We start from the raw sequence: 12,802 nt of genomic DNA, 5'->3' as shown, positions 1-12,802 counted from the left end.
TTCCAATTACTAAAGGTTTAACATCAAGCCATAAAGATACACACTTCTAAGTACAGTCATGTGTCACATATTAACGGGATACACTCTAGAAAATGAGCTCTTAGGTGCTTTTATCATTGTACAAATACCAGGGTATTCTTAAACCTTGATGGTATAGCCTGCTACATATCAAGGGTCTATGATAAAGAATATTTTTTATAGGGCACAAACCTGTATAGCATATTATTGTCCTGAATATTGTAGATAGCTGTATTTAAGCATATCTAAACATAGAAAAAGGTTACGAATTTTGCAGCCGGGCATGGTGGCACATGCTTGTAATCCCAGCATTTGGGAGGCAGAGACCGGAGGATCACGGTTCACGGACAGCTACTTAGTGAGATCCTGTTTCAAAATAAAGAATAAAGAAATAGGGCAGGGGGTGTAGCTCGGAGGTCAAATGCTCCTGGGTTCCATCAACAGACCCTCAAAAAAAAAAAAGAATTTTGCAAGGCTGGGTATGGTGACGCACGCTTGTAATCCCCCGGAGACTGGAGGATCAGGGTTCTCAGGGACAGCCTCAGCTACTTAGGCGAGGCCCTTTGCAACTGAGTGAGACCCTGTTTCAAAATAAAAGGACTAAAAAAAATAGGGATGGGGCTGTAGTTCAGAGGTGCAATGCTCCTGAGTTCCATTCCCAGTACCACAAAAAAAAAAAAAAAAAAAAAAAGGAGAATTGTGCAGCTTCGTTGTCATCTCGTCAGACCAGCGTGGTACAGTCAGTCCATCATCATGCAGCACAGGACGGTCTCTCATATGTACGAACCACACATGGGAGGTATGAGCTGCTCATTTTACAAGATGGGGGTCCCGATTAATATTTGGAAGGAATTTAAGGAAGGAGAAAAAAGCAAAACTGCCCTATTCCCGAGGGAAAGGTAATAATTAGCACTTAAAAAAAAAAGGAAAGAAAAAGGAGCCATAAAGCTTAGTGTATAAGTGCAAAGGACAGAGAAGCCGGGCGTGGTGGCGCACACTTGTAATCCCAGCCTTCGGGAGGCTGAGACCAGAGGACCACGGTTCACAGACAGCCTCAGCTACTCAGTGAGGCCCTCTGCAACTCAGTGAGACCCGGTTTCAAAATAAAGAATAAAAAAAGAGAATGGGGTGTAGCTCAAGAGGTTGAATGCCCCTGGGTTCCATCCCCAGACCCTAAAAGGGGGGGGGGGGGCACACAGAGAAACAGACACTTCAGACATTAAAAGAATATTGACCATTCAAAGGAACATGGATACAAATATTTAACAATCAAATATTAACTCAATCATTCATACTACTATTTCCTAGTTAACAGAAATGAAAATAGATAATAAAATGGGTAATAGTAAAGAAAAAAGAAAAGCAAATAACAAAACACAAAATGACAATCACACTCCAAAAATCAAAATAACTGAAAATAATGTTAAAATATAGAGTTCATTACAAATTACTTTTCTACTAAATGTATAGCAACATTCGCTATAGATACTAATATATATTCTAACCTGGAATATCATACACTACACACCTTTAAAAAAGAACCCAAGCAGAGCAAAATCTTTTAAAATCACTAAATCTTTTCATTTTCAATAAAGAACATGCTAAACAAATTTAATCTTAAAGAAAAATATGCTTTTTCCTATACTGGTATCACTCTATTATCAAACTAATTATCATCTTAATATTAAATTCAAAGCTAATTCTTACCAGCTTACTAAAATGGTATTTACAGTAGCCACAATACTGGACGTTATCTGCACCATTACCTTCTTCTTCACAAAGTAGTCCAGCAAACTGAGCGCTGAAAAGAAAAGCCACGTGCATCAAAAGAAGCTCACGCCACAATACAGAAACAAAAAACTTACTGCTGAGCATGAAAATGCTTCTAAGAAAAATGGTGGCTCCCTTCTGTAATCCCAGTACCTGGGAGGCTGAGACAGGAGGATTACAGGATGGATGAGGGCCTCAACAATGTAGTAAAACTCTCAACAACCTAGCAAGACCCTGTTTCAAAATAAAAAGGGCTTAAAGTGTAGCTTAGAGGCAAAACACTCCTGGGTTCAATCCGAAAGAAAGAAAGAAAAGAAAGAAAAGAGAGAAAGAAAGAAAGAAAGAAGGAAGGAAGGAAGGAAGGAAGGAAGGAAGGAAGAAGAAAGAAAGAAAGAAAGAAAGAAAGAAAGAAAGAAAGAAAGAAGAGGAAAGAGAGAGGAGGAGGGAGGGAGGGAAAAAGAAAAGGGCTGGGTGTGGTAGTGCTCACCTATAAGCCCTGTACTTGGGAGGATGAGATAGGAGGATCACAGGTTTGAGGACAGCCTCAGCAAATAGTGAGACTCTCATCAACTTAGCAAGACGATGTTTCCAAAAAGAAATGAAATGGGGCTGAGGGTGTTACTTGAAGATAGAATGCTTCTGGGTTCAATCGTTAATACAAAATTAAAAAAAAGAAAGAAAATAAGAAAATATATGTCCAAAGGAAAATAAAAATATTTATTCTGCCAGACCTTAGGCCCTCCGCAACTCAGACAGTTTCAACTAAGTTTCAAAGTAAAGAATAAAAATAGGGCTGGAGGTATAGCTCAGAGGTAGAGAGCCCCTGAACCCAATCCACAGTAGTGCAAAAAAAAAAAAAAAAAAAAAAAAAAAAAGGCTTTATTTTGGTCTAGGCCATGTGCATCTCCAAGTGACGTGTAGGTATGCATGCAAGGTGAGACATGGGACAGTGTGTATGCTTGTGCTACTGGAGATGGAACCTGGGCCTCACATGCTAGGCAAGTGTTCTACCACCCAGCTATATCCCCAGCCTTGATTATTTTTTAAGATTACAGTTATGGTTTACAATAAGCTCTTCACTACTCTGGAGGCTAAGGAGGTGAAGACAGGAGGATCGCACAGGTTCAAAGCCAGCTGCTCTGGTTTCAGAGACCCTGTTTCCAAATAAAAATATAAAAAGTAGGTGTCTGGGAGTATAGCCTGGAGGTAGAAGGGTTTCCAGGAACCCCAGTACCACCAAAAAGGGAAAAACAAACAAAAATAAGAAGACTAAAAAATAAGGGCTGAGGGTGTAGCTTGGAGGTACAATGCCCCTGGGTTCCATCCCCAGTACCATGCAAAAAAAGGATGGGGGGGGGAGGAGGAGGAGGAAGAAGCAGCAGCAGCAGCAGCAGCAGCAGCAGCAGCAGCAGCAGCAGCCTGGCATGATGGTGGTGCACACTTGTAATCCCAGCATTTGGGAGGCTGAGACAGGAGGATTGCAATTCACAGACAGCCTCAGCTTCTTAGTGAGGCCCTTTGCAACTCAGTGAGATTCTGTTTCAAAATAAAGGATAAAAAAAGAAGATGTATGCATGTTTTATGTCACCAAACAGACATGAACTTTCATTAAGAGACAGAAAGTGATAGGTCTGTTTGGAGTCTGAGCTATTCTGGAGGAGGTAGGTGAGGCCCTTTGCAACTCAGCGAGACCCTGTTTCAAAATAAAGAATAGAAAATAGGACTAGGGGTGTAGCTCAAAGGTAAAATGCCCCTGGATTCTATCCCCAGTACTGCCAAAAAAAAAAAAAAAAAGGTTTAAGATAAAGCCTTTCCCCCCTCATAATTAACAATTTAACTTTTTCAATCTATGTCACAAGTAGAAATAAAGGTCATGCCTCTTTAAAGGGCTAAAATGATGAATTTGCTCCAGTGGTACAGATTCCATACTCTTAAAAGGAAAAGCTCAATCCATTTGGTGGTGAACGCCTGTAATCCCAGTACCTGGGAGCCCGAGATAGGAAGACCCTAGGTTCGAAGCCAGCCTCAGCAATATAGTGAGGCTCTCAGCAATGCAGTGAAGCCCCGTTTCCAAATAAAAATTAAATAGATCTGGAGGTATGGTCCAGAGGTAGAGTCCCCTTAGTTCCAGTGTCACCAAAAAAAAAAAAGAAAAAAGAAAGAAAAGAAAAACCTCATTGACGCACAGCTATTTTTGCAGATGTAAATGCTTCGAAGACATAAAACAAGCAGGGCATAGTAGATTATGCCTGTAATTCCATAAATTATAGGCATAAATTTGGGAGGCGGAGACAGCAGAATCGCAGATTCAAGGCCAGCTTTAGCAACTTAGTGAAAACCTATTTCAAAATAAAAAAGGGCCAGGGATATATACCTTGCAAATAGAATGCCCCTGGGATCAATCCCCATTATCATCACCAAAAGGAAAAGACATAGCACAGGAGACAAGATAATTGTAAGCTAAACTTTTTCTCAGTAAAAACATTTGAAGAAATAGAAGTTAAATACAGTTCTGATGTTCATATTGGGGGGGGGGGTGTACTGGAGTTCCTGGAAACCCTTCTACCTCCAGGCTACACTCCCAGACACCTATTTTTTATATTTTAATTTGGAAACAGGATCTTTTAAGCCAGCAAGGCTGGCTTCAAACCTGCGCGATCCTCCTGTCTCCACCTCCCAAGCGTGGGGATTACAAGTGTGCGCCACCACACCTGGCTCTGATGTTCCTATTTTTTAATTTTAATGGTTTTGTGTGTGTAGTCCTGGAGATGGAATCCAGGGGCATTCTATTTCTAAGCTACACACCAGTCCTACTGAGAGAGTGTGTGTGTGTTTTACTGGTGACTGAACACAAGGGCACTCAACCTCTGAGCTACATCCCCAGCCCTATTTTTTACTCTTTATTTTGAAACAGCATCTCATTAAGTTGTGGAGGGTCTCACTAATCAGCTGAGGCTGGCTGTGAACCTGCAGTCCTCCTGTCTCAGCCTCCCCAGGACCGGGATTACAAGCATGCACCACCGTGCCTGGCTAACAGCCCTATTTTATTTTATTTTGAAACAGGGTCTTGCTAAGTTGCAGGGGCCTCACTAAGTTCCTGAGGCTGCCGTTCAATCTGCAATCCTCCTGACTCAGCCTCCCAAGTATTAGGCTTACAAGAGTACACCACCACACCCAGGTATGTTCATTTTTTTTTAAACACTAAATACAGAAAGCCAGGCACAATGGTACATCCCATAATCTCAGTACTTGGGAGGCTGAGACAGGTGGATTGAGAGTTTGAGACAAGCCTCAGAAATTGAGCAATAAACATAGAAAGTCCATTGCTAGCTGGGTGTGGTGGTGCACACTTGTAATCCTAGCATTTGAGAGGCTGAGACAGGAGGACCGCAGTTCATGGCCACCCTCAGTTACTTAGTGAGGCCCTTTGCAACTCAATGAGACCCTGATCAAAGTAAAGAATAAAAAATAGGGGTGGGGGTGTAGCTAAGAGATAGAATGCTCTTAGGTTCTATCCCTAGTACCAAAAAAAAAAAAAAAGTTCATCGCTAAGCCAAACATGAGAAGGAACCGGGTGTGGTAGCGCATGCATGTAATCCCAGCATTTGGGAGGCTGAGATGGGAGGATCACAGTTAAGGACAGCCTCAGCTACTACTTAGTGAGACCCTGTTTCAAAGCAAAGAATAAAAAATAGGGCTGGGGGTATAGCTCGGGGGTAGAATGCCCCTGGGTTCAATCCCCAGTATCGTCAAAGAAAAGGAGGCAGGGGATCAGGAACAGGGTGGGAATTGGGGAAGAGCTAAATGAGTGATGTGTGCACATCTGCCTCTACAATCTTGTACTCCATTAAGACGTACGACTACAATGCACCAATAAAATAAAAAAAAGGAAAAAAAATGAGCAACCCCCTCAAGGATCTTAGCAAAGCCTGTCTCAAAATTTCAAAAAAGGGGCCAGGCATGGTGGCACATGTTTGTAATCTCAGGATCTGGGAGGCTGACACAGGAGGTTCACAACCTCAGCTACTAACTGAAGCCCTCCACAACTTAGTGAGACCCTATGTCAAAATAAATAAAAAATATGTCTGGGGATGTAGCTCGGAGGTACAGTGTTCCTGGGTTCCATCCTCAGTACCGCAATAAAACAAAACAAAAATAAAATAAAAATACAAAAGGGAGTGGGGGAATAGCTTGGAGGCAGAATGCCCCTCGGGATCAATCCTCAGTACTCCCCTAAAAAAGGGGAAAAAAACTCCTGTAATTAACAACTGGGTACCTATGTCTTCAAGTAGTGATTATTATACAAGTTATTTGTTACTTTCTTTTCTGTACCATAGGGGAAAGTACTCACCATGTTACGTGGAAAGCCTGCCGACAGCCATGCTTGTTACAAGTCATGCAAGCGCCAGTGGCCGCTTTGCTCTCCCTCCCTTGTTCATCACAGATGTAGCAAGTCTTAATGCAGAGGGAACAAGAATGCAGCTGCGTCATCAAGGGCTTAGCACCAGCCTGAATTTCACAGCAGCCTTCAGAAGTGAAGACCCAGTCACTACCCAAGTTTCTTACCTTCAAAACGTGGATTTTTTTTTTTTTTTTTTGGACAGTGCAAACAACACAAACAAGAAAATATAATGATATACAAAGAGTCCTAATGAAAATTCACAAGGCACTGTCTTCATTAGTCTCAAAAAACCATCACAGGAACTGAGGCAAGGAACCTATAGAGTTTACTATATTTCTTAAAACTTCATCAATATATTCAAGTGATTTCTGTAACAAGAGTATTAAGGGGAAAAAATGGTTCTTCTCTCCTGAAAATACGCATATCTGCAGGATTTGGTACAAGGAGTCCGGATCTATGAGACAACGTCAGTCCCCCGCGTGTGAACAAGGTTTAGATCATTCCAACTGTCTACAAAGAACCCACAGCCATCATGGCGACCAACATGACTTGTTGGGAGAGAGGGAGACAATTCATCTTAGTAAATCAGAAACGCCTTAAACTTCTATGTGCGGAGAATTGTCAGGCACAGTGGTGCATGCCCACGGCCCACCTAATATGAAAGCTGAGGCAGGAGGATTTTCAAGGCCCACCTAAGTAACTTAGCAGGACCCTGGTTCAAGATTTAAACGAAAAAATTTAAAAAGGGCTGTGGGGCCAGGCACTGTGGCTCACACTTGTAATCCCATCCTCGAAAAATAGTGAGACTCACCAACCTAGTGAGACTCCGGGACGCAGCTTGGAAGTTGAATGGCCCTGTGTTCAATTCCCAGTACCATAAAAAGGAAGCAGAGGCTGTGAGTCTATCTCAAAGTCAGAATGCCCCTGCGTTCTATCTCCAGTATAAAAAAATAAAATACCTTTTTAAAAAGATGGGGAAGCCAGGCATGGTGGCGCACACCCGTAATCCCAGTATTTAGGCTGCTGAGATGGGAGGATTGCAGGTTCACAGCCAGCCTCAGCTACTTAGTGAGGCTCTCAACAACTTAATAAGACCTTATTTCAAAATAAAGAATAAAAAAAAAAGGGCTGGAGGTATAGCTCAGAAGTAGAATGCCTCTGGGGGAATGGGGACTGGGATACTGAATGTGGCCTGCAATTGTAATTCCAGTACATGGGAAGCTGAGACAGGAGGATCACAGGTTCAAAACTGGCCTCAGCAAAGAAGCAAGCCTCTCAGCAACTTACCAAGACCCTGTTTCAAAACAAAATATGGGCTGGGGTACAGCTTGGCGGTAGACACTCCTGGGTTCAATCCCAGTACTACAATCGATCAATCAATGAGACCAAAAAGAAGAAATGTGCTTTTAATCTTTCAGCTATAGGACTGATTCCTGAGAAAACTGGAGAAACATGAATGAGGGCAGTGAAGAGACATCAATAATGCATCATTCTTCACTTTCTGATGGTTATACTTTTTTTTCCCCAGTACTAGGAGATGGAACCCAGGGGCATTCTACCTCTGAGCTAAATCCCCAGCCCTATTTTTTTATTCTTTATTTTGAAACAGGGTCTCCCTGGTTTGCAAAGGGCTTCACTAAGTAGCTGAGGCTGTCCTTGGACCTCGATCCTCCTATCTCAGCCTCCCAAATGCTGGAATTAACGCTGGGCATGGTGGCGCATGCTTCTAATCCCTGAGCTTGGGAAGCGGAGACAGGAGGATCATACAAGTTCAAAGCCAGCCTCATTGGCTTAAGAGACCCTGTTTCCAAATTTTAAAAAATATAAAAATAGGTGTGTGGGACTGTAGCCCGGAGGTAGAAGGGTTTCCAGGAACCCCAGTACCACCAAAAAAAAAATAAAAAAAAGAAGGAAGGAAGGAAGGAAACCAAATGCTAGAATTACAAGCATGGGCCACCATGCCTAGTGGTTATATTATATTTACACAGAAGGCTACTCTGTGCTGAGTCTTGGTATGAAGCTGAGGCTGATCTTGAACCTGCAATCCTACTTTCTCAGCCTCCTAAGCACTGAAAATACAGACATGCACCACCACACTCAACTATATTTTGAACAGGGTCTTGCCAAGTTGCTGAAGCCTGACTCCAACATAGGATTCTCCTGTCTAGGCTTCTAAGTACTGTAATTATTGATGCCCGCCACCATGCCCAGCAGAATTTAGTTAAGGCCAAAAATAAAAATCAAATCTTGGGGTATAAAGAACATTCAGGGGAGATATATTAATTTTTCTTTTGTGTGTGTGTGGTACTAGGGATTGGACACAGGAGCATTCTACTTCTGAGATACAAATAAAAAAATAAAAGAGCTAGAAGGTGTAACAAGCTCAGTAAGTTGCTGAGAATGGCCTGAAATTTTGATTCTCTAGTTTCAGCCTCACTTTTTAAAAAACACTGTAATACATGTTATGCTAAATATAACTTTGAGCCAGGAGTGGTGGCCCACGCTTGTAATCCCAGCATTTGGGAGGCTGAGACCGGAGGATCCTGGTTTGTGGACAGCCTCAGCTACTAAGAGAGGCCCTCCACATCTTAGTGAGACCCTGTTTCAAAATAAAGAATAAAAAATTGGGCAGAGGGTGTAGCTCGGAGGTCGAATGCCTCTGGGTTCCACCCCCAGACCCGCAAAACAAACAAACAAAAAACTCTGAACACGGCTTGGTGACACACACTAGTAACCCCAGTACTTGGGATACGGAGACAGAAAGATCTGGGTTCGTGGACAGCCTAGGCTAGTTACTGAGGCCATCCACAATTTTGTGAAACCGTTTCACAATAAAGAATAAAAATCGGGCTGGGGATGTAGCTCAGAGGTAGAATGCCCCTGGATTTAATCCCCAGCACTACTAAATAAATAAAACTTTGAGGCTTGAGCTGGGCTTATAGTTTAGGAGAGTAACTATTTTTTTCCTAGTCTCTGAAATTTGAGGAAGGCCTTCAAGTTGTTTTTGGGTTTTTTTGGTTTGTTTGGTTTTTTTTTTTTTTTTTTTTTTTTTTTTTTGGTGATACTGGGGGTAGACCCAGGGGCTTTCTACCTCTGGGCTATACTCCCAGACCTATTTTATATTTTATTTGAAAACAGGGTCTAAGTTGCTGAGAGCCTCACTCAGTAGCTGAGGGTGGCTTCGAACCTGTGTGATACTCCTGTCTCAGCCTCCCAAATGCAGGGATTACAAGCAGTACGCCACCACGCTCGACAGGCTTTCAAGTTTAAAAGACACAAAAAGTTCCTTTCTATCTCCTAGTTTTGAAACAAAAATAGTCATTTTCAAATGGTAATAAAATAATATCCACTATACCTTATTATATCGATCATGTGGAACAGACTGTAAAACAATTGGTTCCATTGTAGAAACATTGGCAAATTGTACCTCTGGAATATACAGGGCACAAACCACATGAGCCCAACCTAAAAATAAATACATACAAATAATCATTTTTAAAAATGTTATCAAAAATTAAATCACTATCTTTCTAAAAAGATCCTTTAAACTAACAAAGCAAATGCACAACAAAAACACTGGCAAATTTTCATTAATGATTTAGCTCTGCATGAGAATAGTCAAACTACTACCAAGAATTTAGAATTTTCTTAGTCATTTCAACCCATTATTACGTATAGGAACATAAAAGGATTTGTAATCAGATACTGGTATTGGCACTAGTTACAAGGACAGACTTAATAATTCAATCAACACTACTGCTCAAAGCCACATTAAGAATAGTTTAATCTGGGTATGGGGCGTGCACTTGTAATCCCAGTACTTGGGAGGCTGAGGCAAGAAGGATCACAGGTTCAAGTACAGCCTCGGCAAGTAGTGAGACTCATTAACCTAGCAAGATCCTATTTCAAAATAAAAATAAAACAGGGCTAGCCCAGCGTGGTGGCACACGCTAGGGAGGCTGAGACAAGAGGATTGCACAGGTTCAAAGCCAGCCTCAGCTACTTAGTGAAGCTCTCAGCAACTTAAGTGAGACCCTGTTTCCAAATAAAATATAAAATAGGTCTGGGAGGTAGAAAGCCCCTGGGTCACCCCCAGTACCACCAAAAAAAAAAAAAAAAAAAAAAAAAAAAAAAAAAAATTTTTTTTTAATTTAAAAATTAAAACAGGGTTGAGAGAGTAGCTCACAGGTGGATGACCCTGTGTTCAATCAATCCCAGTACACACACACACACACACACACACACACACACACACACGGGGGTGGGGGGAGAATAGTTTTAGCTGGGCACAATGGCACACACCTGTAATCCCAGTACTTGAGAGGTGAAGACAGAAAGTAACGCAACAGGTTCTAGGCTAGCCTCAGCAACTTAGTGAGATCCTGTTTAAAAATAAAAAAAATATACAGCTGGGCATGGTAGCACACGCTTGTAATCCCAGCATTTGGGAGGCTGAGACTGGAGAATCGTCGTACACAGACAGCCTCAGTTACTTACTGTGGACCTTTGCAACTCTGTGAGACCCTGTTTCAAAATAAAGAATAAAAACTAGGGTTGGGGGTGCAGATTGAAGACAGAATGCCCCTGGGTTCCATCCCCAGTGCCGCTAAAAAAAAAATTTTAATAAAATATATAATAGACCTGGGGTTACTGGAGTTATAGCTTAGGGTTAGAATGCCTCTGGGTTTACTATCCAGAACCACAAAAAAATTGTTTGTGGGTCTAGGGATGGAACCGAGGGGCATTCGACCTCAGAGCTACACCCTCTGCCCTAATTTTTATTCTTTCTTTTGAAACAGGGTCTCACTGAGTTGCGGAGGGCCTCACTGGACAGCTGAGGCTGTCCATGAATGCCCAGCTAATATTTTGAAGTTTTAACACTTCGCTAAGCTCAGCCGTAGAGTTTGCTTAGCATATGTGAGGCCCTAGGTTGATGCCTAGCACTTCAAGTACACATACACACACACACTCACTCACTCTCTCAATACTTAATCTTAAATGTTAAAATTTTAATATAAAATATTAACATTTAATTTTAAAAATGACTGAAGTTTAGCCAGGCGTGATGGCACATGCTTTGTAATCCCAGCATTTGGGAGGCTGAGACAGGAGGATCCAGGTTCACGGACAGCCTCAGCTACTACTCAGTGAGGCCCTTTGCAACTTAGTGAGACCCTGTTTCAAATTAAAGAATAAAAAACAGGCCGGGTGGTGGCGCGTGATTGTAATCCCCGCACTTGGGAGCCGGAGACAGGAGGATCCTGCAGGTTCAAAGCCAGCCTTGCTGGCTTAAGAGACCTTGTTTCCAAATTTTAAAAAAAAATTTTTTTAAATAGGTCTGGAAGTGTAGCCTGGAGGTAGAAGGGTTTCCAGGAACCCCAGTACCACCAAAAAAAAAGAAAGAAAGAAAGAAAGAAAGAAAGAAAGAAAGAAAGAAAGAAAGAAAGAAAGAAAGAAAGAAAGAAAGAAAGAAAGAAAAATAGGGCAGGGGTGTAGCTCAGAAGTTAAATGCCCCTGGGTTCCATCTTCAGACCCGGAAAAAAAAAATTATAAAACTGGAAAAGAAACTTCTAGAAAGTTAGACAACCAAGGGAGAGGAAAGTAGTAAACCCCCAACCCTATTGAAAGATCACAGGCCAGGGGTAAGAATAGAGTCCAAGAATACAGGTCAATCAAACCACTTCTGTGAGCAGAACACACTATTATATCTGTGCTGGTTCAGGAAAGAAATAGAAAAATAAAAAGATTCCTAAACCCAAGGTGCTTTAGGTGAAAGATGCCCACTGTTCCTTAAGAAATGCACAAATAAGCCCGGCGTGGTGGTGCACGCTTGTATGCCCAGTCCTTGGGAGGCTGAGACAGGAGGATCGCAGGTGTGCAGCCAGTCTCAGCTACTTATTGAGGCCCTCTGCAATTTAATGAGACTGTCTCAATATAAAAAATAAAAAAAATAGAGGCCAGGTGTGGTTGTGCATGCTTGTAATCCCAGCATTTTGGAGGCTGAGACAGAAGGATCACGGTTTGAGAACAGACTCAGCTACTTAGTGAGGCCCTCTGCAACTCAGTGAGACCCTGTTTCAAAATAAAGAATAAAAAATAGCCAGGTGTGGTGGCGCATGCTTATAATCCCAGCGCTTGAGAGACTGAAATAGGAGGACTACACAGGTTCGAAACCAGCCTCAGCTACTTAGTGAGGCTCTCAGCAACTTAATGAGACCCTGTTTTCAAATAAAATACAAAAAAAATAGGTCTGGGAGTATAGCTCAGAGATAGAAAGCCTCTGGGTTCCACCCCCAGTACTACCAAAAAAATGAAAATAAAAATAAACAAAAAATAGGGCTAGGGGTGTAGCTCAGAGGTAGAATGCCCCTGGGTTCCATAACCAATACTGCATAAATAAATAAGTAAGTAAGTAAGTAAGCAAGTAAGTAAGTAATAGGGCTAGGGGTATAGCTCAGAGGTAGAATGCCCCTGGGTTCAATCTCCAGTACCGCAAAAAATTTAAAAATTAAAAAAACATCAAAGTATGCAGATCTGGCCGGGCATGGTTACACCCATCTGTAATCCTAGTACCTTGGAGGCTGAGACAGGACAATCCCAGCTTAGAGACCA

General features: G+C 41.9%; 1 protein-coding gene across 2 annotated transcripts in view; it reads right to left on the bottom strand.

Annotated features, from left to right (window-relative positions):
• The window catches only part of MLLT10 (MLLT10 histone lysine methyltransferase DOT1L cofactor), a gene marked incomplete at both ends in the record, with an annotated part of 141,344 nt that overhangs the window by 78,446 nt on the left and 50,096 nt on the right, over positions 1-12,802 (bottom strand). For both annotated transcript variants that reach the window (XM_080717092.1, XM_080717093.1), the window contains 3 exons: positions 1,726-1,819; positions 6,140-6,243; positions 9,546-9,655. In XM_080717092.1, coding sequence (XP_080573218.1) covers positions 1,726-1,819; positions 6,140-6,243; positions 9,546-9,655 — 308 coding nt within the window. The remainder of the gene's footprint in view (positions 1-1,725; positions 1,820-6,139; positions 6,244-9,545; positions 9,656-12,802) is intronic.

This window comes from Muscardinus avellanarius (genome assembly GCF_963383645.1).
Source record: "Muscardinus avellanarius genome assembly, chromosome: 20".
NCBI classification, from domain to species: Eukaryota; Metazoa; Chordata; class Mammalia; order Rodentia; family Gliridae; genus Muscardinus; species Muscardinus avellanarius.
Note: the sequence above shows the minus strand (reverse complement) of the source record. Positions and strands in the feature narration are given on the sequence as shown.